The sequence below is a fragment of the Protobothrops mucrosquamatus genome, unplaced genomic scaffold (assembly GCF_001527695.2).
Source record: "Protobothrops mucrosquamatus isolate PMUCROS unplaced genomic scaffold, P.Mucros_1.0 scaffold1826, whole genome shotgun sequence".
Classification (NCBI taxonomy): Eukaryota; Metazoa; Chordata; class Lepidosauria; order Squamata; family Viperidae; genus Protobothrops; species Protobothrops mucrosquamatus.
Genome location: NW_015387960.1, coordinates 320,830 through 348,320, shown reverse-complemented (window position 1 = coordinate 348,320; position 27,491 = coordinate 320,830). Strand labels below are relative to the sequence as shown.

At 40.0% G+C, this 27,491-nt stretch overlaps 1 protein-coding gene across 1 annotated transcript in view; it reads left to right on the top strand.

Moving 5' to 3' along the window:
• TRAPPC12 (trafficking protein particle complex 12) overlaps nt 1–27,491 on the top strand; it is an 86,697-nt gene that overhangs the window by 34,988 nt on the left and 24,218 nt on the right. Inside the window, exons 7-8 of the mRNA XM_015823297.1 lie at nt 11,048–11,160; nt 25,729–25,801. Coding sequence (XP_015678783.1) covers nt 11,048–11,160; nt 25,729–25,801 — 186 coding nt within the window. The remainder of the gene's footprint in view (nt 1–11,047; nt 11,161–25,728; nt 25,802–27,491) is intronic.

The following is a 27,491-nucleotide window of genomic DNA, read 5'->3' as shown; positions in this document are numbered from 1 at the left end:
GCACCTGATTTCCCTGTCTCCCCGTTCTCTTTTTCTGTCAAGAAATTGCTATGCCAAGATTTGAAAAAGCCCTAGGATTTTAAATTGAGTAAGGCAGTGATGGCGAACCTTTTAGAGACCGAGTGCCCAAACTGCAACCCAAAACCCACTTATGCATTGTCGAGTGCCGGGTGGGTGTGGTCCATTGGTTGGGTGTGGCCAATTGGGTGGGCATGGCCAATTGGGTGGGCGTGGCGGTGGTAAGGGCAGATGGGTGGGACTAAAAAGTTCAGTCAATCAATTCCAACTTTGCAAGATCTTTTTTTTCCCGTGAGAAGTTGAAATTGACTGATTGAACCTTTTTTTTTTTTTTGCACATGGCTGCGGAGGCCTAAAGCGAAAAGGTTTTATAAAACCCAGCTGAAGGCCTAGGACTGGGGTGACGGCGCACATGCCCACAGAGAGGGCTCTGAGTGCCGCCTCTGGCACCCGTGCCATAGGTTCGCCACCACTGGACTAAGGTATGCATTATTCTATTTGATCACTGCATATGTGGCCTGATCTTTTAAAATCAGGCATCTGCTAATTCTTCCCTTAAAAACCTTATGTAAGGGCAAGGGGCAAGATGGCAAGGTCTATATCTTTACCCTTGTTGGAAGACATAGAATTCCACATAGTGGTTTATTTGTTCTTTTGTGGTTGAAAAAAAAAGGTGTGAATGGACCCCTTAGTTTTAAAATGCATGGCTTCAGAAATTGTGATCACAACTTATGTACTCAAGGTAGCATTAAATATATTTTTAAATGATGAGGAGCAGTAGAACATTTTTCTACTGTCCTGCTCTCAGAAATATCAAATTACGTATTTTCTTAACATGGCCACGCTAATAAATAAAGGTAGAATTGTTGGGTTGGAAAGTTTACCTCTGTTCTCATCTAGTGGTGTTGCAGTATACACGGCAGAGAATCTAGCATCCAAGTGAATTGCTGATTTTCAAGTGAATTGAACAAAGACGTCAGGCATAAGCCTGCAGTCATGCCATAACATTGTCAGGCTGTTACATTTTGTTTTCCTTATTATTCTTGGGTTGCTATAGGTGGCCCTAATCTGTTGTTGTTTTGTTTTTGTTTTGTTTTTTAAAAATCAGGTGTTGTGCCTCAGTTATTCCCATCAAGATACTCTCATATCTTTTGGCATTTGCCAAATCTATGTAGGAGACTTTGTGCCACCATGATTTTTGAGAACTGTTAATTTACAAACAGAGCTTGTGGGATTATATGTAAATTACATCGAAATATAAGCCTGGATGACTATTACAGAACATTAAGATCTATCTCTTCATTTTGAAAAACAAATTGCATCCTTAGTAATGCTGGAATTCCTTGAATCTCTGTTTTCCTTTGTTTGGTGCTGTCTTCTCAATTGTGAATGAATCGTACTGAATTTCTGAAAAAGTATCCACTGCGTTTAAGGTATTATACATCAGCTTGGAGACCAAACCTGCAGCTAATAATAAAGAATGCAGAAGCAGTGATGCCAGTCTGCTTCTTTGATGTTCCAGCCTCTGTTCCTTTTGGACAGCCAAACGGCCAGCCCTATCTACGTAGCTTAAGCAAAAGGTGACTGAAAAGGGATGTGTGCATTATTCACTTCTGAACAGCTAAACAAGTAAGGTAGACTCTCTTTATTCAAAGCTGAAATTCTGTGTGACTGTCAGCTGTATATTCTATGCCCAATCTTTGTTTAGAAGAAAAAAAGGGTGACACGGGGGAATGGAGTTATTTCTTTTCCTTAAAGAAAGTCTAAAGGGTAGGTGGGCGTGGGGATTATGAACAGCTGATTCTTTTAGTTTTGAGAAGTGCTTGCCTGCAGGATCTAGGAAATAGCAGCTAATTCACTGTTCTCTCTGACATCTGTTCGTAATTCAGTGAGATCATCCTTGGCTTTAGGCTTACAATTTGCTGCAAATATCAAAATAAATTTTAAAAGGAGGGGAGTTTAAACAGCAGCCAGTTTTAAAAGATGGCTCTTGTGAACTTGGAACATGATTGATGCCTTGATTCATTCGATTTTCAGAACTATGCAATCGCATGCTTGCCTTATCCGTTACAAAAGCTTGAAAAATCCTTTTTTGCTTCAAAATGCTTCTTGCTCGCCTCTTATTCTTGCCCCTTTTTACCTATTTTCTTCTATATGTGTTTCCAAAAATCTGAAAACTAGGAAGCTAACACTATTTTGGAAAAAAAAATAGCAGATCAAAGACCAGATAAGGCAGCATTTTTATTTTTTTTTGTTCTCCCTGTTCACCTAGGCACATTTCAAAAATGCATTAGGTTTCCCTCTAGTGGGAACAGCAGCATCCTACCATCCTATCTGCTGCTAAAAATCTTCTATGCAAAATTCTATACAAGGAAGGGGGTGTTCCTAGGAGATCCTTATAATTAAAGTGCTTTCTGGTATTACTTTGCCTTTTTTTTTCAGTTCTTCTAAACGAGAATGTTTCCCACCAAGCTTCCAATTATTATCACTGATGTTCTTAAAAAATAATTATGCTAAACTAATCAACAAAATAAAAATACAAATAATGCAGCCCAAATGTCTACCACACTGCTGGTGCTTTTGATTATTTTAATACTGGAAAATTGAATATTGTGAGCATTGTTGCTTGTATGTACGCTGAGAGCTTATGCACCAAAGACAAATTCCTTGTGTGTCCAATCACACTTGGCCAATAAAGATTCTATTCTATTCTATTCTATTCTATTCTATTCTATTCTATTCTATTCTATTCTATTCTAAATTCAAAACACTTTTTTAGTTTCTTTTTGCTGTATAATCAGCATGGGATAGAGTAAAGTTTTTCTCCTAGTCAGTTTTTGTTTCCCAACACACATCTTGTCTCCAGTCCTCTAACAGCTCTTAATAGCTTGACTCATCTGCTACAAAAGCAGTGGGTTGCTGTTTATTGCTGCTGGTGACTGTAACTGATGCAAGCATTTTTTTTTTTCAGGATGGGGCAATATTTGTTATCTGAAGCTTTTCAGGACTGGAACTTAAGGGAAACTGGACAAAAACAGAAAGTAGAATAAAATATAAGGGTGCCCCACCCCTTTTTGTCTTCTTTTTTCCCTTTAAACTGTTGCTGTTTACATTATGCCAAGCATTCCACTTTTACCTATTCGATGCTTTTTTCCCTGTTTCTTTGGGAGCATGTGTCAATCTTACCAGGAGCTGACTGGTTGTGTACTCATGCTTGATGAATGCTGCTACCGGTGCCGTCATAATCAAGCATCAAGATTGGAAGGGAGGCGGCACCAGTAATAACAGCTTCAGTTTTTGTGGTAAATGAGTAGGTCCTCAAGATCAACTGATACCTTATTTGTATTTTGTATAAAAATGATAATAGTGCATGATAACCGAAGGAATTTCTTGCCTATATATGAGCATGTGAAAGATTTCAGTACTCTTTTAATACAGTGAGAAACTGTGCTAGTGATGCTTTACAGACACGAATGATTGTATTTTTTAAGTTACACCCGTATATTCTCCAATTAAACCCACTTTTGCTCTTGTATGTTTCACTTATGTGAAGAAGCGATGTTTGGACATGCAAATGAAGCAAAAGGTATAAAATCCTCCTGCTATTAATTATGGATGGCTAACTCCACTTGAAAGAGACAATAAGAACACTGGAAGTGGTAAAGAAAATACACATTCTAGAAAATCCTTGTAGTACACTTTTGTGTATTACACTTGTGTATAGGGTGGTGCCTTTGAGTCAGTGTTGATTCCTGGAAACTGCCTGGACTAGCCACTATAGTGGCTTGCCATTGCTTTTCTTTCTAGGGCTGAGAGAGTATGACTGGCCCAAGGTCACCTGGCTGGCTTTGTGTTGACTCTCAGATTTTGTCCATTTATCCTTATTAACAGTTGATGACTGTGTTGTAAAAATTTGCTTCTGTTTACTTTAAGATTCATAAAGGATAGAAGGTTTAGGTACCACATTTGTAGTATAGCATTTGCCTTTGTTTTTATTGCTGGGTAAAAAGAATTCTTTTCTTCATTTAATGTTTAACTATTTTAAATGAATTAACTATTTTAAATGCTTCTATATATATTTAGACCTACTCTGAATTTTTTTTCTATCACTCTATAGATTAAGATGCTCAAAAATAATAATTCTGTTGAAAGGATCCAGTAAAAACCTTTTCTATAGATTTTTGTTTCCTATAGGTATAACATGGTTTTCCCATGTTAGCTACTTTTTCTCTAGCTCCTTCATTCTCAATCAGAGGAAGCTGAAAGAAACATCTTAGCAGAAGAATTGTGTGCTGTCACAGAGAAACAAATCAAAATCTTCCTGTTTCAACTGATATTCTGATCGAATGCTCTCTTAAATCTGTTAAAACTTCAGAGTCAGCACCTCCTGTGATTCTGTCACTTGATTGTTTTTTGTCAGTTGATGAGTCTTTATTGGTGATGCAAGAGGAAGTGTCCTATTACTGCATGGCCTTTCTGCCTCCTTAGCCTTGTGTTCTGTCCTTGAAACTTAGCTGACCCCCTTTCTGGAGGTCTTTGTGTTCTTAAACCTGACTAGACACCAGACTCACAAACATGCATCCAAGCACCTTGCAAACCCCATGACAGTAGCACACAACCATGTATCTTCCAAAACCTTTTACTAAACTGTCACTTACCCTTGTACTCTCAAAACTTTACCTCATAGACTTCTATTTCTTTATTTTAAAGGCCACCCAGAATGATTCTGGGCAGCTAACACTTTAAAAGTGTGGAGGAAGAGGAGGAAGAGGAGGAGGAGGAGGAGGAGGAAATATATGCAGACAAAACATGATCCCACACAAAAGCACAAACAACAGGAACTCTACCGCATCTTACTTGAAGGCCTTGGAGAACACCCAAGTTTTTAAAGATTTATAGAATCCCATCAGGGTGGGAGCCAAAGGGTCCTCTGCAGAGATATTATTCCAGAAGGCAAGCACTACAATAGTGAAGCCGTTGCCGTATTTTTATTATTGTTCTCACTTAAAATCTAAAAGATTGATACATGAGGTTTCACAATTATAAAATTGTTTGCAATTGCCAACTAATTTCTTTGGTTTTATAATCAGATTAGGATTCTGACAAACTGAAATACAAACAAATAAATGTAAATATTTAAATGCCGTTATGTATGGACACGCTTTCAGCGATTTGTAAACATTAATTTTTAGTTGATAAAGGCAGACATCTTCTCTGCAAATATGACTTTCATCTGTTCTCCGCCCTCAGGAGAAGTTTTTGAAAATGTGTGGAAGGCAGCAGATTAAGGGGAATGGCTTCCTTTCTATTCTGCTGTTGGAGCCATTCTGTCATATTCTGTCTCTGTATTTAAATTTTGATAACCTTATTTGTGTTTTTTAATGTGAGAGACAGATATATATTTTTAATATGAAGTGGGCTTTTTTAACAGAAAAATAATGATTGTCTATTATAATACAACTGACAAAGATGTCCCTTTTCTTATAAGAAAATAATCATCAGTATCTTCTGAATTTTAATTGTATTTTCCAAGAATGTTGAACATAAAGAGCCCTGATTGTCATTTCACCTAATTAGGATGTAATTAGAGTAAGAAATGATACATTTTCCAAACTCAAAAGTAGAGATGCTTAGGTCAGAGGTCTCCAACCTTTTGGGCACCAGGGACCGGTTCCGAGGAGAGAGGTTTTTCCAAGGACCGGGGAGTGCGTGGTTTTGTGTGCTGCTTGCATCCTGTGGATGGGGCTTTCCTTGTTTGTGCGGACCAGTTGCTGGCATGCCGCAGCCCAGTACTGGTCCACAGACAGGGGGTTGGGGACCTCTGGCTTAGGTGCCTTTACTCTTTAGAATACATTCAGACTCCTCCCAGAGTTTGGATCCTTGGGTGTTACTGATGTATATCACTGTTTTTCGGTGTCAGCCAGAGTTGCTGCTCTGCTTGCAATAGAGAATAGTATGCCTTACCTCAATCCTAAGAAGTGAAAATGGACTAAGTTAATAGCTTCATTTTGTCAGAGATTGACTGTGGTTTAGCTTGGCTGCCAACTTTTATTCACTGCTTTAAAATGAAGCTCTGGGGTTAGCTCTGGTGCTACATCTTTGTGATGGGGTTATGGATTTCCATTGCATAATAACCTCAGTACTAATGAGTTGGCCTGCCATGAAACAGCATATAGGATCATTAACTTTGTTTAATAACTAGTATCAGAATTAATACTGTCTTCTTGGGTTTTTTTTTTTTTTAAAATCTGTGGAATATCCATCTGTCTGTAGATTGAAACTTTTTATTCACTAATGGTTTAAGAAAAGATGCTTGTGGGTAAAGAAGGCAACAAAGGAGTGGTTTAGGAACCAAGACCATGAGATAGAAATATGAAGTAAATTGACAACGCAGATCTGATGGCATAGAAGAGAAGCTCATTTTCTGTTTTGGAGAGAAAGGGCATTAGAGAGTAATGGAGGTCATTGGGAAAGAGAGAAAATCAGGCTGGTGGAATGCTACTGACTGCCTGTGCCTTCTCCTTGCTGACTTCTTGCACTGCAGATTTATCTGTAATGTTTTGTAAACAATAATTGCTTCGAATCATTTATTTTTACAACATAGCATGAGTGTTTAGTCCAAATGAATTTCTTACAAAAGACCATCCATTAGGAAGAGATAAATTTATTTAATATATTGAAAAGAATTTATAAGGCTGTCCATCTCTCACAGTGACTCTGGGTGTGTGCTGTCCCACTCTTGCACATACACACACCATAGGTGTAAGGGGTCTTTATTAAGGCTTCCGAGCCTGAATTGGTATTCCCCGGTAATTCCCTATGCCGGCAGCAACTCAACCCCAATGAGTTTCACAGACTTCTCAAATGAAGCCAACACTAGTCATCAAGGCAAAGGCATGTCCAGTCCACTAGGCCAAAGCAAGTTTCCAAGGCGAAGGCAAGTTCCAAGACAGGCAAATCCACAGGCCAAGGCAAGGCAACACAAGGCAAAGGAAACAGCTGAAGAGACACGATCTGAAATTCAAGGCAAGAACACATAGCAAGAAAACAAACACGTTGTTCCCAGCATCATCTCCATCTGTCTGCTGTGCTAAGTAGCCAGCTTCTGGTGCAGCCCATCAAAAGGGCAAGGATGCCTCCTTGAGAGTAATCTGGCTGACCTTTGCTGCTTCTGCCTTTTCTCTGCCCTACATGTTCCTGGATCAGGTGCAGAAGGCAGTTCCTCTTCCTCATCACTGACCGGCTGCAGCTGCTTGTTTTCCCCACCTGAAGCCTCAGGGCTGTCCTGCTGCAGCTGTGCTTGAGCCAAATCACTCTCAAACATCTGCTTGGAGCCATTGACCAATTCCCCTCCTGATGTGCCTGGAACTGGTGCATCTTCCTCCAAGCTGACATCTGGCAAGGTATCTGGGGAAGCGTCCAGGAAAGTTATCACAGGATGACGTGCAGGATTAAAGATAATAATAGTTTAACAAAACCCAACTTAACATGAGGCCACAAACACAATCCAATTCACAAAGAATAACATTAACCAAAATTAACCAGCAGAGCTCCCCTAACCACAATGGCCCAAATGCCTGAGGGAACAACCTGGTCTTTCATGCCTTATGAAAGGATAATAGGGCTGGGGCCATCCTAATCTCTGGAGGGATCCTATTTCATAGGGCCGGCACTGCCCCAGAAAAGGCAATATTCCAGAATGGCATTGTTTAATGGAAAGGATAGGGAACATGCTCTTCCTGCTAGATCTGGTGAGTCAAGCAGAGATCAGGGGAGAAAAGTAGCCTGGCTGTATGCTATGGAAATCTTTATAGGTGGCAACGAGCATCTTGAATCTCACCCAAAAGCCTATAGGGAGCCAGTGCAGCTTGCAGAGCAGTGATAACCATAACAAGAAACATCTAAACTGTCTGTACTGCTGCATTGTAGACCAGCTGTAGCTTCCAAATGCTTTTCAAGGGCAGCCCCATGTAGTGTGCATCATCGTAGGCTAAACCGGAAATGACTAAGATATGTGGGTCAATATGAGCAAGGTCAACCAGTCTGGAAAGGAGTGTAGTTAGTGTACAAGGTGAATCTTCATGTAGATGTTAAATAAGAGTGGGTGAGAGAGTAGATCCCTTAGGAACCCCATACAGTGGGGACTCCAGCTCAGTCTCTCTGTGTCCTCCCTGGAACTGGCGCCAAGGAAAGTAGGAGATTCATCATAACTCTGTGCCTCCCACTCACATCTCCTAAGTAAGGCCAGAAAGATGCCACGAGTGACGCTATTGCAGGCCAATGAAAAATCAAGGAGGACTAAGATGGATTAGCCTGCCTGAGGTTATCAATCATATCAGTGCTGTCTCAGTATCCCAGCCAGGATTGAATCTTGGCTGACTTGTTTCCGAAACGTAATTATGGGAAATGTACTTCAAGTAATTCAAAAGATATTCTTTTTTAAAAAAAAAAATACAGTGCATTCACTTCAGTGTTACATTTGTAATTGATTATTAGATGGTTGATGTGGCCCATCACAAATCCGGTAGACACATTACAAACACTTGAGTTTAACAAAACTAAATAAAGAAATAAAAGGCAGTAGAAAGTGGTGATAATTTTCTGTTTATTATCAATTACCCTGAATGGTTTACAACTGTCTATTAAAAATCATAATAAAAAAGTGAAATAAACACTGGAAAAAAACAGTTAATTAAAAAGAACGTGCCATGGGATGTTAAGAACTGGGAAAGGTCAACATTTAAAAAAAAATTGAAAAGGATATCTGAACAACTGACACTGGGACCTGATGTGCCACAGAAGAGTGATTATTCCTCAGAATAAGGACCACTGTGGAGACACCTCATCTGCATGTTGCCACCAAGCAGCAATCTGCACGTAGAAAGTACACATAGGCACATACACACTCCTAATAAAAGAAAGAGGAGCAAAGACAGAAGCCATCATAGTAATAATAGATAGATACTACTCTTGCAACTAAAGTGTTCAAAGTGAAAATGCCTAGGAGAAAAATAATGTCTCTGTCCACCTTCTGTGTTTTCAGAGTGAGCCAGTGTCATGCCTTCCTGAGGGAAATAATTGTTGAAAGAGGAGAAATCCTCCGGGGAACAGCATGGCAGACATCAAACAACTGGACCTCTGTTTTAAAAAAGACTCTTCCATAAGTAAGAAGAGCCTCTATCTTGTAGTCACCTACCTAACCTCTTGGCAGGGATACCCAGAGGAGAGCCTCTGAAGGTGACCTGCATTTTATCCTTCTGAAGGGATTTCAGTTATACTTCGAGGAAGAGTGTAGCCAAAAACAATGCTCTCTCCCTTAACTATTCTTGCCAGAATAACATTGAATTGGTAAGTAGTCAGCATTGATTAGAGGTCATTGGGTGATTAGATTTAGCCTAAATATCAAAGCTCCAGTACACTTTAAAATAGCTGTGGCATTTAGAATATTCCAAAATATACATACTTGTAAGTAAATCCGGTTAAGCTCTGTTATAAATATTCTAAGGCCATATTGTCACCGAATGCAAAGTTAATAATGTCTAGCTTATTACATGTGTGATATTAAAATCTTGATCTTTAGCTAGATGAAGGCTAATTTTTTTTTTGCTTGCTTTTTTGCTCAGGGTTTATATGTTGGTTACAAAAGCTTTCTGTTAGAAAAAAATAATGGAAGGATGTGAGAAACAGTTGTAATGGCTGAATTTATCTTTGTTTCTAAAGAATTATAAACTTTTTTGGTAATGAATCTTATACATTTCAAGAGCTTAATAATTCTGGTGGATAATATAGATCAGGGGTCCCCAACCCCCGGGCTGCAGCCCACTACTGGGCCACATGAGCGTCGAGCTGGTGCATGCACACGCACAGCTCAACTTGCGCAAGCAGCGGGTTGGTGCGCAGGCAGAGCTCGACTTGTAAAAGTCAAGCTGTGTACACACGCACCAGCCTACTGTTTATGCGAATCGAGCTGCATACCGTGTACCGGTCCGCTACTTGCATGGCCCAGTTCCCTCCTCCCCCCACCCGCCAAGCTGTAAAGATTGGGGACCACTGATATAGGTTACAAGAACTGGAAGCCAAATTCCATATATATGTGAAATTTAAAACTATACTTTGGTTTGCATTCATAAGATCAGAATTGAACACGACTATCATGTCTTTGGAAAGCCTTCTTCAAGCTCTATATATACTACTATTGTTTGATCTTTTCTGAACCCTCTCAACCTGTCAGACTTGTATGTGCAAATGTGTGGTTTCACCAGTACGGAATAGAGAGAAACAATGACATCGGGTGGCTTTGATACAACCTCTGCCTGCTAATTCAGCACCAAGTTACAATAGCCCTTCTAGCAACTGTCTCACACTGCTGATTTATGTTCAGCTTGTCACTGACCATACCTATGCCCTTTTCAGATATAGGATTTCCAAGCCATGAGTACATGTGTCCCGTATTTTTCTGAAGTGTGGTAGTTTTCATTTCTCCCTGCTGAAGGACATCTTATCCCTCTCAGTCCAGTCTTCCATCCTATTAGGTTAATGGTTAAGGTTAATTTAGACTACCATGCTGAGATGTCAGTCAGACCTCCCAATTTTATGTCTTCCAGAAAGCTAATAAGGAGCCCCTCATTGCCATCTTCTGGGCCATTAATACTAGGCTCAGAATTGATCCTTACAGAACCCCACTAGTTACAACTTTCCGACTCAACATGGTATCATTAATGCTGACTGTCTGTGTGCAGTTAGGTAGCTATTGTGAAGCACCTTACTGTAGTGTCATGCAAATCACCCTGTAGTAGCTTGTTAGGAAGAATGACATGTGGAACCTTATCAAAAGCTTTGCTGAAATCATAGATTATATTCACAGCCTTTTCCTAGTCCAGCATTCAACTGGAAAAAGACCTGATGAATAATGTTAATATTATAATTCTGCCCTAACTCACGCTGATTAAAATAGAGATTCTCTCTAACTGCCATTATAAAGAAATTGTGATAGCTGGAAGATAGTAACCCGTATATTTTGTTGTTTTAGGGTCCATGGTTCCATTTTCAATGCGGATTTTGCACGCAGAACTTCAACAGTATCTTGGAAGTCCTCAGGAGTCACTTGATAGACTACACAATATGAAAACAATCTGCACAAAGGTAAACGTTCCTTTAGACAGCCCATGAACCATTTGAGGTAAAGCAGATGTATGAGCTCTTAGAAATTTCAGTGGTGGAAGTGTTGGCTGAGCAATTCTGGAAATCAAATTCTACTCAGCTGGAGGGAGCCCAGACTGGCAAAGAATGATTTATAACCTTGCTCGGAACAAACATCAAGTTTCAACTATCCATATGCAACTACGATGCAAAGGCACTTGAAGCTTTGGGGAGAGCCTAAAAGGAGGTTGTCATTTCTAGCTTCTTGTGATAACATTTTCTCTTTATAATAAACTGGCTGATAACCAGAATATGAATGCTGATGATTCTATTTTGCTTTCACCTGAGATTCTAATTTCAGGACTATCCCTAGAATGGCAAAAGTAGCAGTAAGTTTCACTGGGTAAATCTGAATTCTAGTACCCTCTTTATCTACATCAGGGGTAGTCAACCTTGGCTCTTTTATGACTCGTGGACTTCAACTCCCAGAATTCCTGAGCCAGCACAGCTGGCTCAGGAATGCTGGGAGTTGAAGTCCACGAGTCATAAAAGAGCCAAGGTTGACTACCCCTGATCTACATCGTGGCTATTTCTTTTATTCTTCCATTGATGTTTTAATATATTAAAAGATCCCTCAATGTTTCATCTTTTTGTCATAGGAGAGCCGTTGGATAAAGTCATCCACTGATTTGGGTGAAGTATCATCAATACGCAGATCAACCCCCATTATATATCTCTACCCCAAACCAAATGGGAGAAATCCTGGAGGCGGTTAGGGTATTTAGTGAGGAGATACAGATTGAGACTCCACCCAAGATGGAATAGCTGTTAATTCAGAAACCCGTCATTTTCAGGATTATATCAACTTTGCCTTTGGATGTGGTTATGCTCCTTCTTGAGGAGGAAGTCCTTAGGTTTGGGGTTCTCATGGTCTCATGGGAGCAAGTGAAGGACCTGTACAGCTATTTCAGCACTAGGGGGGGCCTTTCGCAGAGCGGGGGCAGTGAGGACAGTCACTTGTGTACATTGAGGCTGCCGTTAAAGGAACTTCAGCTAGAACAAAACGCAGCTGCACATACGCTTATATATCAGACTCATTGCTGCTGTGTGTCACCATCGCTACGCAAACGGCACAGAATACCAGCTAGTTACTGAGTACAGTTTACCTTGGAACTGGGGTAGCTTGGAGATTGTCCATTTTGGTTGAAATCTGCCCCTTCAATGTGTGCAGGAAAACAATCCCTGCCGAGGACCCCCATTTATTAGCACATCTGACAAGAGAGGTCACAAAATCTGGCTCCCCCATTGACTTTGCTGATCAGAAGGTCACAAAAAATGGTCACATGACCTGGGACACTGCAATTGTCACAAATACATGCCAGTTGCCAAGAATCCGAATTTTGATTGCATGGCCCATGGGGAATGCCGCGGTGGTTGTAAATGTGAAAAACGGTTATGGGTCACTTTTTTCAGCGCTGTTGTAACTTTGAACAGTCATTAAAGGAATGGTTGTAAGATGAGGACTACCTATACTTGCTGCTGGAGGCATGAATGGTCCTCTCCTTTCTGGCTAATAATTTTTATTGAAGCTATGGACTGTTTAGGGACTCAGAGGTTCAATGCAATCCTTTTATTCTAAGTCAGTCAGCTGTTTCTTTGCTGCTTTGGGAGTCATTAATTCTAGGCTAAGTACTGGAGTGCTGCTATACTTCTTTCAGATTGGATTTCTGGAGGAGAAGGTTAGGAAGCTTTGCTGGTCTGTGTTTGTGTGTGTTTATGTGCTTATGTGCATGTAAGTATAGTTCAGTATAGCTTCCCCAACCAACAAACATGTTGAGATGCTAACATAAAAACAATGATATCACCTCAGAAAGTGGAGGGAGCAGATTTTTGCTAGGACTTTTAAATTTATCAGAGTCTCAATGAAAGTGGGAAGACTTTCAGAGACAAACTACTCTCAGTTCCTCTAATCCAGTGGTTCTCAACCTTTTTAATGCCGCGACCCTAACCGGTCGTAAGTCAAGGACTAAACCGGTCGTAAGTCGAGGACTAAACTGGTTGTAAGTTGAGGACTAAACCAGTCGTAAGTCGAGGATTACCCAACCGGTCGTAAATCGAGGACTTTCCCTGCCCGGGAGCGCCGAGCATGCGTGGTTCCGCCCCCTGTGCCGGCCGAGGCGTAGCTGGCAAGCGACAGAGACGGAGCAGGCCGACCACCAGCTGGCCCAGCCCAAGGGAGGTAAGGCACCCGCCAGAAAAGGGGGGAAAAATGGCGGACAGCCTTGCTTGGCGACCCCCATGAAATGGTCGATCGACCCCAAATGGGGTCCCGACCCACAGGTTGAGAACCACTGATCTAATCTGCTCTCTACCTTATTATGCGACTGAATTTTTTTTAAAAAAATAGCGTAAGGATCTGAGATACGTTTTGTGGATTTGGGGGTTAGGCTGAGGGTGGAAATACGAGAGGCTTGCTTGCTTCCCCGAGGCCTTCCTGTTTTCACTTCTTTCCTCTTCTGAGGAAAAGAAATTAGAATTGGATAACTGCAAATCAGCCATTTTCCCACCAAATTTCAAGAAACATAATATTAGGGTGCTGCAAATAAGGTGCTGGGGGACCTTCCTCTGAGCTTTTCCCCCCAGCTTTTCTCTGTTGGGGGGAACATTGCTAAACTCTGCTGTGGAGGAAAACAGCCCAGGTTTTATTTTATTCAGGAGTTCAGGGACATATTCATTGGCCTTCAGGGATGCTTCTCTAATTATTAAGGTGTTGTTGGTAGAAGAATGCTGAATATTTACAGGGAAGCTTTGTTTATTGGTTTTATTTTCGAGTGTGAGAGAGATTTTTTTTTAATTGTGAGGAGCAAGCTTGCAAGAGAGTTCGGAGAGAGTGTTTAATTTTTAAAGAGTGACACGCTAGGCAGGGGAAGAAGAAAACATACTGTATTTCTGTATGTCCTTGTTGTTCTAGCTGATGTGGGGGTGGGTTGGCAGAGAGAGAAGACGAGAAAATGAAGCTGACCAAATGTGTTCTGTAAAAAATCAGACACAGGAGAATCAAGAGAGCAGTTCCCGAGGCCATGTTGGAGGACTTTTCTCTTTAGGAGAGCTGCCTGAATCAGCAGCACTTGCAGCAGCCCTAGCAACAAATGCTGCTTAGTGAGTCTGTTGTGACCCTGCTGTTGTGGGCTCCAGAACTATCAAAAGATCTGGATGCTACGGCTGTTGGCAGGTACATTCTTATAAACATCCAGCCTATCTTTTCCAGTTTCAGTTTTCCCCTCGTGGCAATTGGTTATGAAGGTCAGACTCTGTCCCTTTTGCCCAGACGGAGAGACCTTGCAAAGGCCTTCCCCATTAGCTTAATCTTGTGTTGGGCCTTTCTCTCTCCTCAAGCAGAGATACAAGGAAGACCATCACTGCAGTTAAATAACTCCACTCACCCACTAGAATCAAGCGGAGGGGAAAGCATCGGTTATCCCCGCTTAAACATGAAGGCATGAACAGACCATCTGCCTATCCAGAATATGAGTCTGAAAGCTACTCTCTTTCCCAGTGGTGCTTTTCAAAAGGCAACTGGACTTTCTTGGGTTTTTTTTTCTTTGAAAACATTTCACTTCTCATCTAAGAAGCTTCTTTAGTTCTGACTGAATGGTGGGGAATGGAAGGACGCCCTACGCACGGTCACTCAAGCCCTCGTTGTTTCCCGCCTGGACTATTGCAATGCTCTCTACATGGGGCTCCCCTTGAGGTGCACCTGGAGGCTCCAGCTAGTTCAGAATGCTGCTGCGCGGGGGATTTTGGGGGCCTCTAGATGCTCCCATGTAACACCTCTCCTGCGCGAGCTGCACTGGCTGCCGGTGGCCTTCCGGGTGCGCTTCAAGGTGTTAGTAACAGCTTTTAAAGCGCTCCATGGCAATGGACCTAGGTATTTGCAAGACCGCCTCCTACCAAATATCTCCCTTCGACCAGTCCGCTCCCACAGAGAGGGCCTCCTTAGGGTACCGTCGGCCAGCCAATGCTGGCTGGCGACCCCCAGGGGGAGAGCCTTCTCTGTGGCAGCTCCTGCCCTCTGGAATGACCTGCCCCCCGACCTACGTACAATTGCGGACCTGCGCCTCTTCCGCCGAGCCCTGAAAACTCATCTGTTCCATGCGGCCGGCCTGGCGTAGTTTTGATTGGGTTTTGTTAGGGTTTTATATTTTAGAGCAGGCTTTTATGTAATTATTTACTGTGATTTTTATTATTGCCTGTTCACCGCCCTGAGTCCCGTAAGGGAGATAGGGCGGTATATAAATTTAAATAATAAATAAATAAATAAATAAATCTGTACCCTCAGAGTCACACAGGAAACAGAGTGCAAATGGATGTGGAACCTTTGTGGGATTGCTGAAAGAACTGCATTGTAAACAGGAGATAGGTGGTGTCATGTCCCTCCCTCTTTGTTAAGAGAGGACTGCTCAATTTTAACATAAATAGCCTCTTTGACCCCCTTTTTCAAACCAGTGGTCCCCTCTGTCCAGAATGTGAACTCTTGGATGAGAAGCAAAATGTTTAGACAAAGTCCAGTTGCCTTTTGAAAAGCATCTTTGGGACAATGATAACATGGATGATTGAGAATCTCCATAGACATAATGTCTCTCTGGGCTTCTGTTTGGGGATGATGCATGGGATTGATGTGGTCTGAGAATGTGTCCTTGATGCCATTGTGTTATTAAGCCTGTTTTTTCTCATCCTGAAATAGTGTCAGACTTCACTCCCGAGCGTGAAAATAAATCCCAGCTCCCTGGAAATGCTGCTCCATATTTTGTAGCTCGCTAAGAGCAGGCACTTCGCAGATTAATATGGCTAGATAAGTAGTTTCAATGCAAGGAAGAATGAAGTCATATATACATGTGCCTATTGCAGTTCACAGCAGTCAAGGCTTAGATATACAGTGAGGAGAAAAAGTATTTGATCCCCTACNTGAAAATAAATCCCAGCTCCCTGGAAATGCTGCTCCATATTTTGTAGCTCGCTAAGAGCAGGCACTTCGCAGATTAATATGGCTAGATAAGTAGTTTCAATGCAAGGAAGAATGAAGTCATATATACATGTGCCTATTGCAGTTCACAGCAGTCAAGGCTTAGATATACAGTGAGGAGAAAAAGTATTTGATCCCCTACTGATTTTGTACGTTTGCCCACTGATAAAAGAAATGATCAGTCTATAATTTTAATGGTGGGTTTATTTTAACAGTGAGAGACAGAATAACAACAACAAAAATCCAGAAAAATGCATTCCAAAAAAGTTATAAATTGATTTGCATTTTAATGAGTGAAATAAGTATTTGACTCCTTCGCAAAACATGACTTAATACTTGGTGGCAACATCCTTGTTGGCAACCACAGAGGTCAGACGTTTCTTATAGTTGGCCACCAGGTTTGCACAAATCTCAGGAGGGATTTTGTCCCACTCCTCTGCAGATCCTCTCCAAGTCATTAAGATTTCGAGGCTGACATTTGGCAGCTCGAATCTTCAGCTCCTTCCACAGATTTTCTATGGGCTAGGCCACTCCAGGACCTTAATGTAGGGGTCCCCAACCTCCGGTCCATGGACCAGTACTGGGCTGCAACATGCCAGCAACCGGTCCGCACAAACAAGGAAAGCCCCATTCATGGGATGCAGGCAGCACACAAAACCACACACTCTCCGGTCCAGAGAAAAACTTTTCTCCACGGAACCAGTTCCTGGTGCCCAAAAGATTGGGGACCTCTGCCTTAATGCACTTCTTCTTGAGCCACTCCTTTGTTGCCTTGGCCGTGTGTTTCGGGTTATTGTCATGCTGGAATACCTATCCACAACCTATTTTCAATGCCCTGGCTGAGGGAAGAACGTTCTCACCCAAGATTTGATGGTACATGGCCCTGCCCATCGTCCCTTTGATGCGGTGAAGTTGTCCTGTCCCCTTAGCAGAAAAACACCCCAAAGCATAATGTTTCCACCTCCATGTTTGATGGTGGGGATGGTGTTCTTGGGGTCACAGGCAGCATTCCTCCTCCTAATATTGCGAGTTGAATTAATGCCAAAGAGCTTGATTTTGGTCTCATCTGACCACTTTCACCCAGTTCTTCTCTGAATCATTCAGATGTTCATTGGCAAACTTCAGACGGGCTTGTACATGTGCTTTCTTGAGCAGGCGGACTTTGCGGGCACTGCAGGATTTCAGTCCTTCATAGCATAGTGCAGTGGTGGCGAACCTATGGCACGGGTGCCAGAGGCGGCACTCAGAGCCCTCTCTGTGGGCACGCGCGTCGTCGCCCCAATCCTAGACCTTCATCTGGGTTTTATAAAACCTTTTCACTTTAGGCCTCTGCCGCCATGTGCAAAAAAACCCAAAAAGGTTCAATCAGTCAATTTCAACTCGTGGGAAAAAAAAAAATCTTGCAAAGTTGGAATTGATTGATTGAACTTTTTAGTCCCACCCAGTTTGCCATTACCACTGCAGCCATGCCCGCCCAATGGGCCACACCCAGCCAATGGGCCACACCCACCCGGCACTCGACGATGCATAAGTGGGTTTTGGGTTGCAGTTTGGGCACTCAGTCTCTAAAAGGTTCGCCATCACTGGCATAGTGTGTTAACAATTGTTTTCTTGGTGACTATGTCCCCGCTTCCTTGAGATCATTGACAACATCCCCCCTTATAATTCTGGGCTGATTCCTCACCGTTCTCATGATCACTGAAACTCCACAAGGTGAGATCTTGCATGGCCCCCCAGACCGAGGGAAATTGACAATTATTTTGTGTTTCTTCCATTTGCGAATAATCTCACCAACTGTTGTCACCTCTCACCAAGCTGCTTGGCGATAGTCTTGTAGCCCATTCCAGCCTTGTGTAGGTCTACAATCTTGTCCCTGACATCGTTGGACAGCTCTTTGGTCTTGGCCATGGTAGAGAGTTTGGAATCTGATTGATTGCTTGCTTCTGTGGACAGGTAACAAGCTGAGATTAGGAGCACTCTCTTAAAATTATGATATATATATATGTATGTATATGTATATATGTATGTATGTATGTATATATATATATATTGTATATATTGCTCCAGTATTTAAATCCTAAGATTTTTCTTCCTGCTTTCCCAAATTAACAAATATTTTGCATCTCTTTCTTTGCATGTTTATGTCCTGTCTGATTTGAGAATCATAGCTTCCTGCTTTCCAGAAGGTTTCAGCCTTTATTATTAGTGATCTTATTAGAAGACAGGGATGATTAGAAATGATGATAGAAAAGCCACATCATTTCTTCTCATCATCATCAGAGAATCAAGTAAGCAAATTCAGTCGACTGAACCCTTGTAAAAGCTTATTATCCTCAGTTAGTCTTTGCAGATGATTTGCTGATGCTTATCTAGAAGCACTAGACATTTATCTTTGCTTTCCTTTTGTTGATTTCATATATCATCCCAGAGCAATAATTGTGCAAAGCATGAGTATTTAGCCTACATCGTTCACAAGAATAATGCTGTGTATATAAACATATTCACTCAATATGTTTAGTTTCTCTGCAATCTCCTTGTTCTAATTTATGGTGCTTTAGTTCCCATAGTGTCTTGTTGACTACTTTTTTTTTGTTTTGGGGGCCTTTGCAGAAAAAGTACTCTGTTGGCTTTAATGTTTTTACCAATTATACATTCAGTTTTTTCACTTGATATACTTTGTGCCAGTGTATGTTAAAATGATTGCTTTCTGAAGAATATACTTTGCATTTTATATTTTAAATCTGTTTATATGCTAGTACAAAATTGTAGCATATCCTTCCTATTGGTTTTTTTTTTTAAAGTTTTCTTAGCATCCATTTTTGTCTCATAAAATGTAAAGCTTTATCAGCAGATTTAGGTGAAAAATGGTGCATCCTTTCTATTAAGTATTTAGCTATAGGCTTTACCTCAACAATTATTATTTTCAGGGGAGGAAAAAAGTATTGCATAGCCTTTAGCAGAGCCACTTGGGGATTTGTATGTTTGGTTTTGTTGTTTATTTTTCATTTGGACCACTGCTCTTCCTAACATAAATCAATATATTTTTGTCCTGGAAAGTCAGCTTAGTGTAGGGGATTGTCTTCTAGCTAACCAAAGCTGAAGCTTAGATGTTAATTTTTTTCTTCAGTTCACTTTTGTGAAAAATGTATTCCTAAATCTAGCTGGGATCACAAACACTGGTATTGGGCTGGAGTATAGTCCAGCAGGCATTCACCTGGAGAGATGTTGGAGAGTGGAGGAAAGGAATGTAAAAGCAGAAACTATGAATTGATTTCAGCCTTCCAGGGATTATTGTGACACATGGTTCCTGCTTCCATAAGAACCATCTTTAGGTGAATAACAGTTGGTTTAAAATAGTCTGTTGGTGGAAGCATTGATTAGATTGTCTTTTTCCCCCGCCACACTCAAGAGGCATAGTCAGCTTAATCATTTGAAGTATAATTGGTACTTTCTGTAAGATTTTCAAGCCAATGGTGAGACAATCTTACACTTCTAGATTGCAAATACTTGAATTACAGCTGTAGTGTTTAGTCATTTAGTGAGTTGGTTAATTACCTTAAAAACACTTTAATCAGGAGCACCTTTTAGTTGCTTAATCAAGCAACAAATTGTAATGTTTGATTGTTACAACAAATACTTTTCAAAGAGAGGAGACACTGCTTCTCTTCAAGGATTGGCAAATGCCACCTCTAAAATGATACCATGTTTAGGTGCCCATCTAAAGTTGATGCCAATCTTTTAATTTCACTTTCAATTTTTTAATATTAGAATATCGTTTTATGGTAATCAACCATGGTTCTATCACACATCAAGAAAAGGTGTGCCTGGATCACTGTTCTTGGAATTTCACTGGAATTTCAATGGAAAAGAGTACTTCCAGAAAGTGAAGAGAATTACTCCCAATGACATAATCACAGAAGAATAACTCTTTTCATCCCATTCCTCAATTTTTCTAGGTGCTGTGGAAAAATATGTATCAGTTTGGGAACAGGACATAGAGGCTGTTGATGATATCATTGTTAAAAATAAACCCCATCATCATAAAAACCAGCTATACTCCAGACATAAAGATGAACAATTTTGTTTTATAGAAGCTATTTTAAAGCTATTTTATTCTTTTAGCCTTGTTCCCTTTATCTTTTTCAATCAAAACAATAGAAAATTTTTAACGTTCCCAAATTTTTAAAATACATACCGTATTTGGAATACCTCAGCTGGTGACACTATTTAGCTGACCCTTGTGGATCTCAGAAGCTAAGAAAGTTTGGCATCATTAATTCTCAGATGGTGAACCATCAGAGAATACCAGGACTAGAGGCCAGACAGGGAAATAAGAAACACATCCTGGAAGACAGCAGTGGCAAACCACTTTCATGACTCTGCTAAAAAAATTGCATGGATGCAGTTTCAAGAAATTGGGCTGACCTCAATGGCATCTTTGTGTTGAACAGAAGGAGAAGGAGAAGGAGAAGGAGAAGGAGAAGGAGAAGGAGAAGNAGTAGTAGTAGTAGTAGTAGTAGTAGTAGTAGTAGTAGTAGTAGTAGTTGGAAGGGACCTTGGAGATTGTCTAGTCCAACCCCCTGCTCAGGCAGAAAACCCTATACCATTTCAGACAAATGGCTGTCCAGTCTCTTCTTCTGGAGCATTCACAGCTTCTAGAGGCAGGTTGTTCCACTGATTAATTGTTCTAACTATCAGGAAATTTCTCCTTAGTTCTAGGTTGCTTCTCTCTTTGGTTAGTTTCCATCCGTTGCTTCTTGTCTTGCCTTCAGGTGCTTTGGAGAATAGCTTGACCACCTCTTCTTTGTGGCAGCCCCTGAGATATTGGAATTAAAATATTAAATCTATTAAAATATTAAATTATCAGTCTTTCACTGGGCAGAGTCCACTGAGCCTATTATGTTGGTACTTATGAGGCTTTGATTATTTCATGCTCATAGCACAGTGTGGAACTTTGTTATCCAAATTATTGTTGTCTTTTGTCCTTCAGAACCTTCACATATCTTGTATAACCTTCATTGGCTTTTCATCTGGAGATCTTTAGTTTCCAAAACATAAATCTGAATACTTTTTCTTATCTCTTGATAAATCCATACCTGAGCCTTTGCTTCTCCAGTTCTACTGCCACAACCGAGCCAAGCTTGCACTACCTCAAAAAAACATATGTCCCTCATGTGGGACTCCCTCCGGAAAGACCTATATGGGACCATACCTTCCCTTCTTTCAACCATTGTCTCACATTGTTAAATTCTTTCCCAGTAAGGAACAAAGGAATCAATGGCCTTGAATTTTAGACTGCATTCTCTGAACAGAGGCAAACCCTTTGCTCATGTTACTTTATCTAAAATAAAATAACATAAAGATGATTCTTTAATGGCACTATATGCATAGTTAAGTTGAACGAACTTGCCTGGAAAGAAAGAACTATGCAGTGCTCTTGATTGGAAGCTGTAGTATCAGTAATCTTCTTGGCAATCAGAGAGATTGGCACAGAAACTCGGTGCCCTGTATGTCCTGATCAGCAGAAATTATTAGCTAATTAAATTATAAGCTGTACTTTAATAAATCCCATTCAGTTCTCTTTAGACAGAGTATTCCACAATGGTGATTTCAGATATGAGAGTATTTGAGGCAGCAGAGTAAAATGGCCGTAACCTATCTTTTACTAGAGGTAGGTGGCTTGGGCACCATCTTTATTTTGCTGCATGTGGATTTCATTTTAATCAGAAGAGTTATAAAGCGAGCTTTGCAGTGTAGAAGGAATTGCGGTTTAGCTAAGAACGAACCCCCTAAATTTGCTAAATCTATAGTATTACTAGCTAGATGAACACATTTGAAGAAAGTCACCTAAGGAATCAGTGTAAAGGCTTTATTTCTTTCATTGATTTTAGTTGAGGTGACTCATGATTGGATTCTAATTCATGGGTAAGTAATGGGGACAGCCACATTAAATCCTCTTTCTTCTGACATCAAAATCTGTTCTAGAATTGTGGGGACATTCCAGAAGAATGGGTACAGTAGTATGGGAAACATTAGAAAACTTTTCTCTCTTTTCTACTTCCACCAGTTTGAAAACATTGTTAGATTGTATTTTTCCCCATAAAGAAAACAGTTTTGTACACAGAGCAACTGGTTGCACATTATTGTGGCAAGGGCCAGAATTCCTTGGTAGAATAAGTGCAATATGAACCGAAGACATTTTCAATTAATGTCAGCTACCAGGAGCTGAGCAAAGTTCTGCCTATTAACCTTCAGAGCTCCTGCCTGCCACGTGCAACTTCCTCCGTCTCTATTTTCTTCCTCTTTCGCCAAAGATTTTAGACAGTGGGGTAGCTAGGTAATTTTATTCCCTGCATTTAATAGTTTTATGGATTAGCCAGCCACTCAGCTTTACAGTGGGCATGAGGAACACAGTAAATATTTCTTCTTCACTATGCCGTGCATTTTCTCTGTTTGCCCATTACAATGTATTTGCACTTTTTAAATCAACCTTGAGTTTTTAAGCATAAACAGAAGGACTACACTCTGTGCTCTTTTGCATTTAATTTGCTTTCTTATTACTGCATTTTTTTTAAAAAAAAATTATTATAGATGTAGATGTAGAAAAGACCAATCAAATAAAAAAACTAGACTTGGGAAGTTCCCATTTGAGAAAAATAATGGATGGGGTTATATGGAAGAGGCATTTAAAATCATGTGTGGCATGGAAAAGTAGATATAGAGAAGTTTTTTTTTTCCTTTCACAGTGTTAGAAGTTCAGGTTCTATATTGAAGTTAAACATGAGCAGATCCAGGATCAATTAACGAAAGCCTTGTTCTATGTAATGCATGACTTCAGAATTGATTTCTGTCAGATATAGTGATGACCACTGCAGTGAGGAGGTTGTAAACAGAAACCAGGCAGCACCAGGCCCAATTTGGCGGATCTCAAAAAACTAAGCAGAGTCACTTCTGGCTCAAAGTTGGGCATATTTAATTGTGGCTGTGTCCATGAAATCACCAAAAGTCAGACTTAGAGAAATTCACTGACAATAGGGCTGGTCATGATGACTGGCCTAGATGGCTCTATTATTATCTTCTAAGTTATGCCCATCATCCCTCAATATCATGACTGATGGGAAGCCTTAAGGGCAATATTCTCTCTTTCCAGATGTACTGGCTACCAATGGGCTTCTTACTGTTCTTTGTTTTAAAAGTAGATAGATATAGATACAGTATATAGACATATAGATATAGTTGCCTAGCTGGCAACTCCTGACTACATATAGAGTTTATGTCTGTCTGTCTATCATCTATCTATCTTTTAAAACAGATAAAGGAAAGAATGATGTTATAACAGCTGCATTTCCCTCTAACAAAGTAGAAGTTTTGGTTTCAGAATTGTTTGAACTGTACTCCAAAAATGAGCATTTTTTTTGATGAGAAGAATGTGGAGAAATAAAACAAGATTCCTTCCCTTTAGATGGAACTTCTCCCCTTTCTTAAACGTATAACTGAAAAGTGTTCCTTTGTGTTTGTCCACAACCACACATTCCAAACATACTTAAAGGCAGAAGTACTAAACATTTTATATAACCAACAAGAAGCTTGATTTATGGAGTAGTCGCTATTTACATTTCAAGACTTTCAAAACAGTCATTCAGTCGTTTATTTAGATTTACATTCAAAAGATTGACAAGCCAGAAATGCCCTTGTCAAAGGAGTATGTCCCTAAGGAAGCTGGCCATTTCTGATGTTTACCTAGAAGAAAACCTGCCACTGAATTTTGAAGTATATATTCCTGTCCTGTTTAGCAAGCAACGCCTTTTGAGGTTGCTGCTCCAACCTATCCTGAACATGAAAAACATCCCAAAGAGCCCACTTTTTAATTTGAATATTAAAATTGCTCTCTTCTCTCTTCAGCCCTTTTCTTTTTCTTCCATGCTTCTTGATTTACTGTTGCCTCCTCCATTCAAAGAAAGCTGTTCCTCATCTTATCCTTGATGGAAAAAAAATCACTGATATCAGTAGCTGAAAGTTGAAATCAGCACTGCTGCTATCTAATGGCTATATTGCCTTTCACTAGCTTGCTGAATAGTTGCTTCTCTGATCTCCCATCTTCTCTCCCCAGCAAATGGCATGCAGTGGCCGATGCATAATAACTTGTCCAGCTAGTGTTGTGAATAAAAAAATGAGAATTCGTCTGGGGTCAGTGTCACGGGTCAAGAAATGGATTTAGATGCAAGTAGCCATGTTGAATTTCCTCTCCTTCTTACCTATTTGAAATGATGTGGTTGTGCAGGTGGCACTCCGGAAGATGATAAAATAACCGGCTTGTCTGGGCAGCTAATCACTGATTGGCAGGGGGAAAAGAGCAGCGGATAATAAACTATCAGAAGCTCTGAATTCCAGTCAGTCTTGGAGAATCATTTACAGTAGGCATAGTTGGTAGCATCTCTAAGTCCAAAAGGCACTTACTGTATTCTGTTGTCTCCTCAGTGCTTGTTGGAGGTAGACTAGGTTAAGAATGGGCTATGTTTCCTCCCCAATGGACAATGCTTTGAAATCATCTAAGTCAGGGGTAGGCAATCTTGGCTCTTTTATGACTCATGGACTTCAACTCCCAGAATTCCTGAGCCAGCCAAGCTGACTCAGGAGTTCTGGGAGTTGAAGTCCACAAGTCATAAAAGAGCTAAGGTTGCCTACCCCTGATCTAAGTAGTCAAAGTACTGTACTTTTATCCAAGCTTACAACAATTTGTGATCTTCCAAGCTAAATGTAGCCTATTAGACATGCATTCTGAAATCTCCATGTTCCTCCACTTCCATGCGGGCTAAGAAAACTCTTCTACAGGCAACCACTGCCACTGGACAAATGCTTTGTTTACTAATTCGCAAGATTACAATCAAAACAAATTAGCAGAATTCTGCTAATCTACTGGCTCATTTTTCCATAAACCAACCATTTCTCTTTTTAAAAATATACAGTATTTCATCCTTTGTTTAAGGCATATATATCTTGCATTTTTATTTCCACCCGGGTGGTCCCTGGATTAGGAATGTCCAATTTATGAACAACTTGTATTTATGAACAAGCTGCCTATTACAAAAATGGCCGTGTTCTCCTTCGAGTTGATAAACCGCTGATGCCCCGCCATGTGTTGATGAACACTGAAGCTGCGCATTTTTAATATAAAGCCTGTTTTCAGCTGTTCATGAAAACATTCAGTGGTTCATTGGCTCAAAGGAAAACGTTGTCCACCATTTTTAGTAATAGACCATCCATTCGTAAGTACAAGTTCCAACTTAAGTACAAATTTGAGTTAAAGACAAATTTAGGAATGTAACTCATTTTTAACCAGGGATTGCCTGCATTGCAATACAGAAACATCCTCACATTTTCACTCTGATTAATCCTAATAATGCTGATAGATCCGTTCTGTAATATGCCCTTGTGACTCTTTTTTTTTTATCTCCAGAATGTAATAAATAAAGCTGTTTGAGCTTAATGTGGCCATTGTTTCCTGTCTAGAGTTTTAAAACTAAACACAGGTTGTCTATTCACTGCAGATTTTAGCCAACTTGGAACATGGCTTAGCAGAAGATGGAAGCATGACCAACATTACACAGGAGAACAGGCAAGGTAGGTATCATCTAAAACTTTTTTTTTTTTTCATAGACAGGGTATTTTTATCACTTGCTCAGAAACAGTCAGAAGCTCTTATAAGATTGCTCAGAAGCAATGCTGTTGTCGTTTCTGTAGCTTGTTCAGCCTTTGAAGCTATGCACTTGTACTCTGCTAAAATTCATTTCACAGATTTGCCTTTTAACTGTATTATTTTAATATTTTAATTTTATTATAGCGATGCATTAAATCAGATCATCCCTTAATATTTTGGAAAAAGAAAACGGCTGCTGTTTTAGAGTGACAAATTTATTATTAGAAAAAAAGTGACAGCCAAAAGAGTGTTCAGTCTTTTAAAAAGTCTAGCGTATTATCTCCCAAAAGTTCTTTCTGGGATTGGAGGATCTTGTTTAAACCAAAAGTAGCTTCTGATAAGTTAGTGCCTGCTATTTTTTTCCTGGTTTTATTTTTTGTTAATTAGTTAAAAACAAACAACAAAAAATAGCAAAAACAAATGGAGACATAAACTTTATATTAGAGCAAAGGCTGAAGACAAAATATGATTATAAAGAAATTTAAAAAGACAGAACAACCCCCCCAAAGGAAAAAAAATAGGAAAAAGCATTCTAGTAGCCTCCTTCTCTTTTCTCCCCTTTTCCCCCCAGATATTTTTATGTTGTATTTGAAAATCTGCAGTTATTGCTCAGTTCATATTCTAAGAATCGTAGCTTTTCTTGCTGTGTGACATGCTTTATATAAGGGGCTCACTCTAACATCTCACAATAGGTTAGCTATTTATATTTGCCAATAATTTCTCATATATAAAATGCTTCTTGTGCTGAGAGCTACCGAAGTGTTTTGGGACACAACCTGCGTTTGTATCTATTCCAAATTCTCCATATGGTATGTCTAACATAATGATTTTTAAAATCCACATTAAACTTAACTTTATTAAACTACAGATATCCATGCCTCCCAAATCTCAGGTTGTGTTCTTCTAACTCCAACAGCCTTCTCTTTCTCAGCAATGCTTAGTGTTTCATCCAATCCAAACTGCAAGCTGCCAAACACAGTTTTAAATCACGTAAAGCCACTCCTCCTCTTTCCTTTGCATCTTATATAACACCTTATAATTAACTTGTTTTTTTTGCCCTATCACACAAATTTCTGCCACTGTGTAAATGGTGCAGTTATCAAAACAGGTATTGTCTAAAACAAAAACATCATTCTAAGGAAGACATTCATTTTTATCACAGAAATTCTATCCGACAATGACAGTTGTATTTTCTTGCATCTTAACATGTGTTTTTAACTTCACTCCATTTAATAGTTATTTTGAAATAACACACAATTCATAATGATACCCAAATATTTTACTTTCTTCTCAATTTTAAACCCATTTTATTCGTCAATTCTGTTGATTTTCTGTCTTTCTGATTTTTCTTAACCAGTTTTCTTAGCCAGTTTGGTTTAGTGATTAAGGCACTAGGCTAGAAAGCAGGAGAATGTGAGTTCAAGTCCCACCTTAGCCATGAAAGCCAAATGAGTGACCTTGGGCCAGTCACACTCAGCCCAACCCACCTCACAGGGTTACTGTGGGGAAAATAGGAGGAAGAAGCAGTATTGTGTATGTTTGCTGCCTTGAGTTATTTATAAAAATAATAAAGGCAGGATACAGATTAGATAAATAATAATTTTTGTCTTCTGT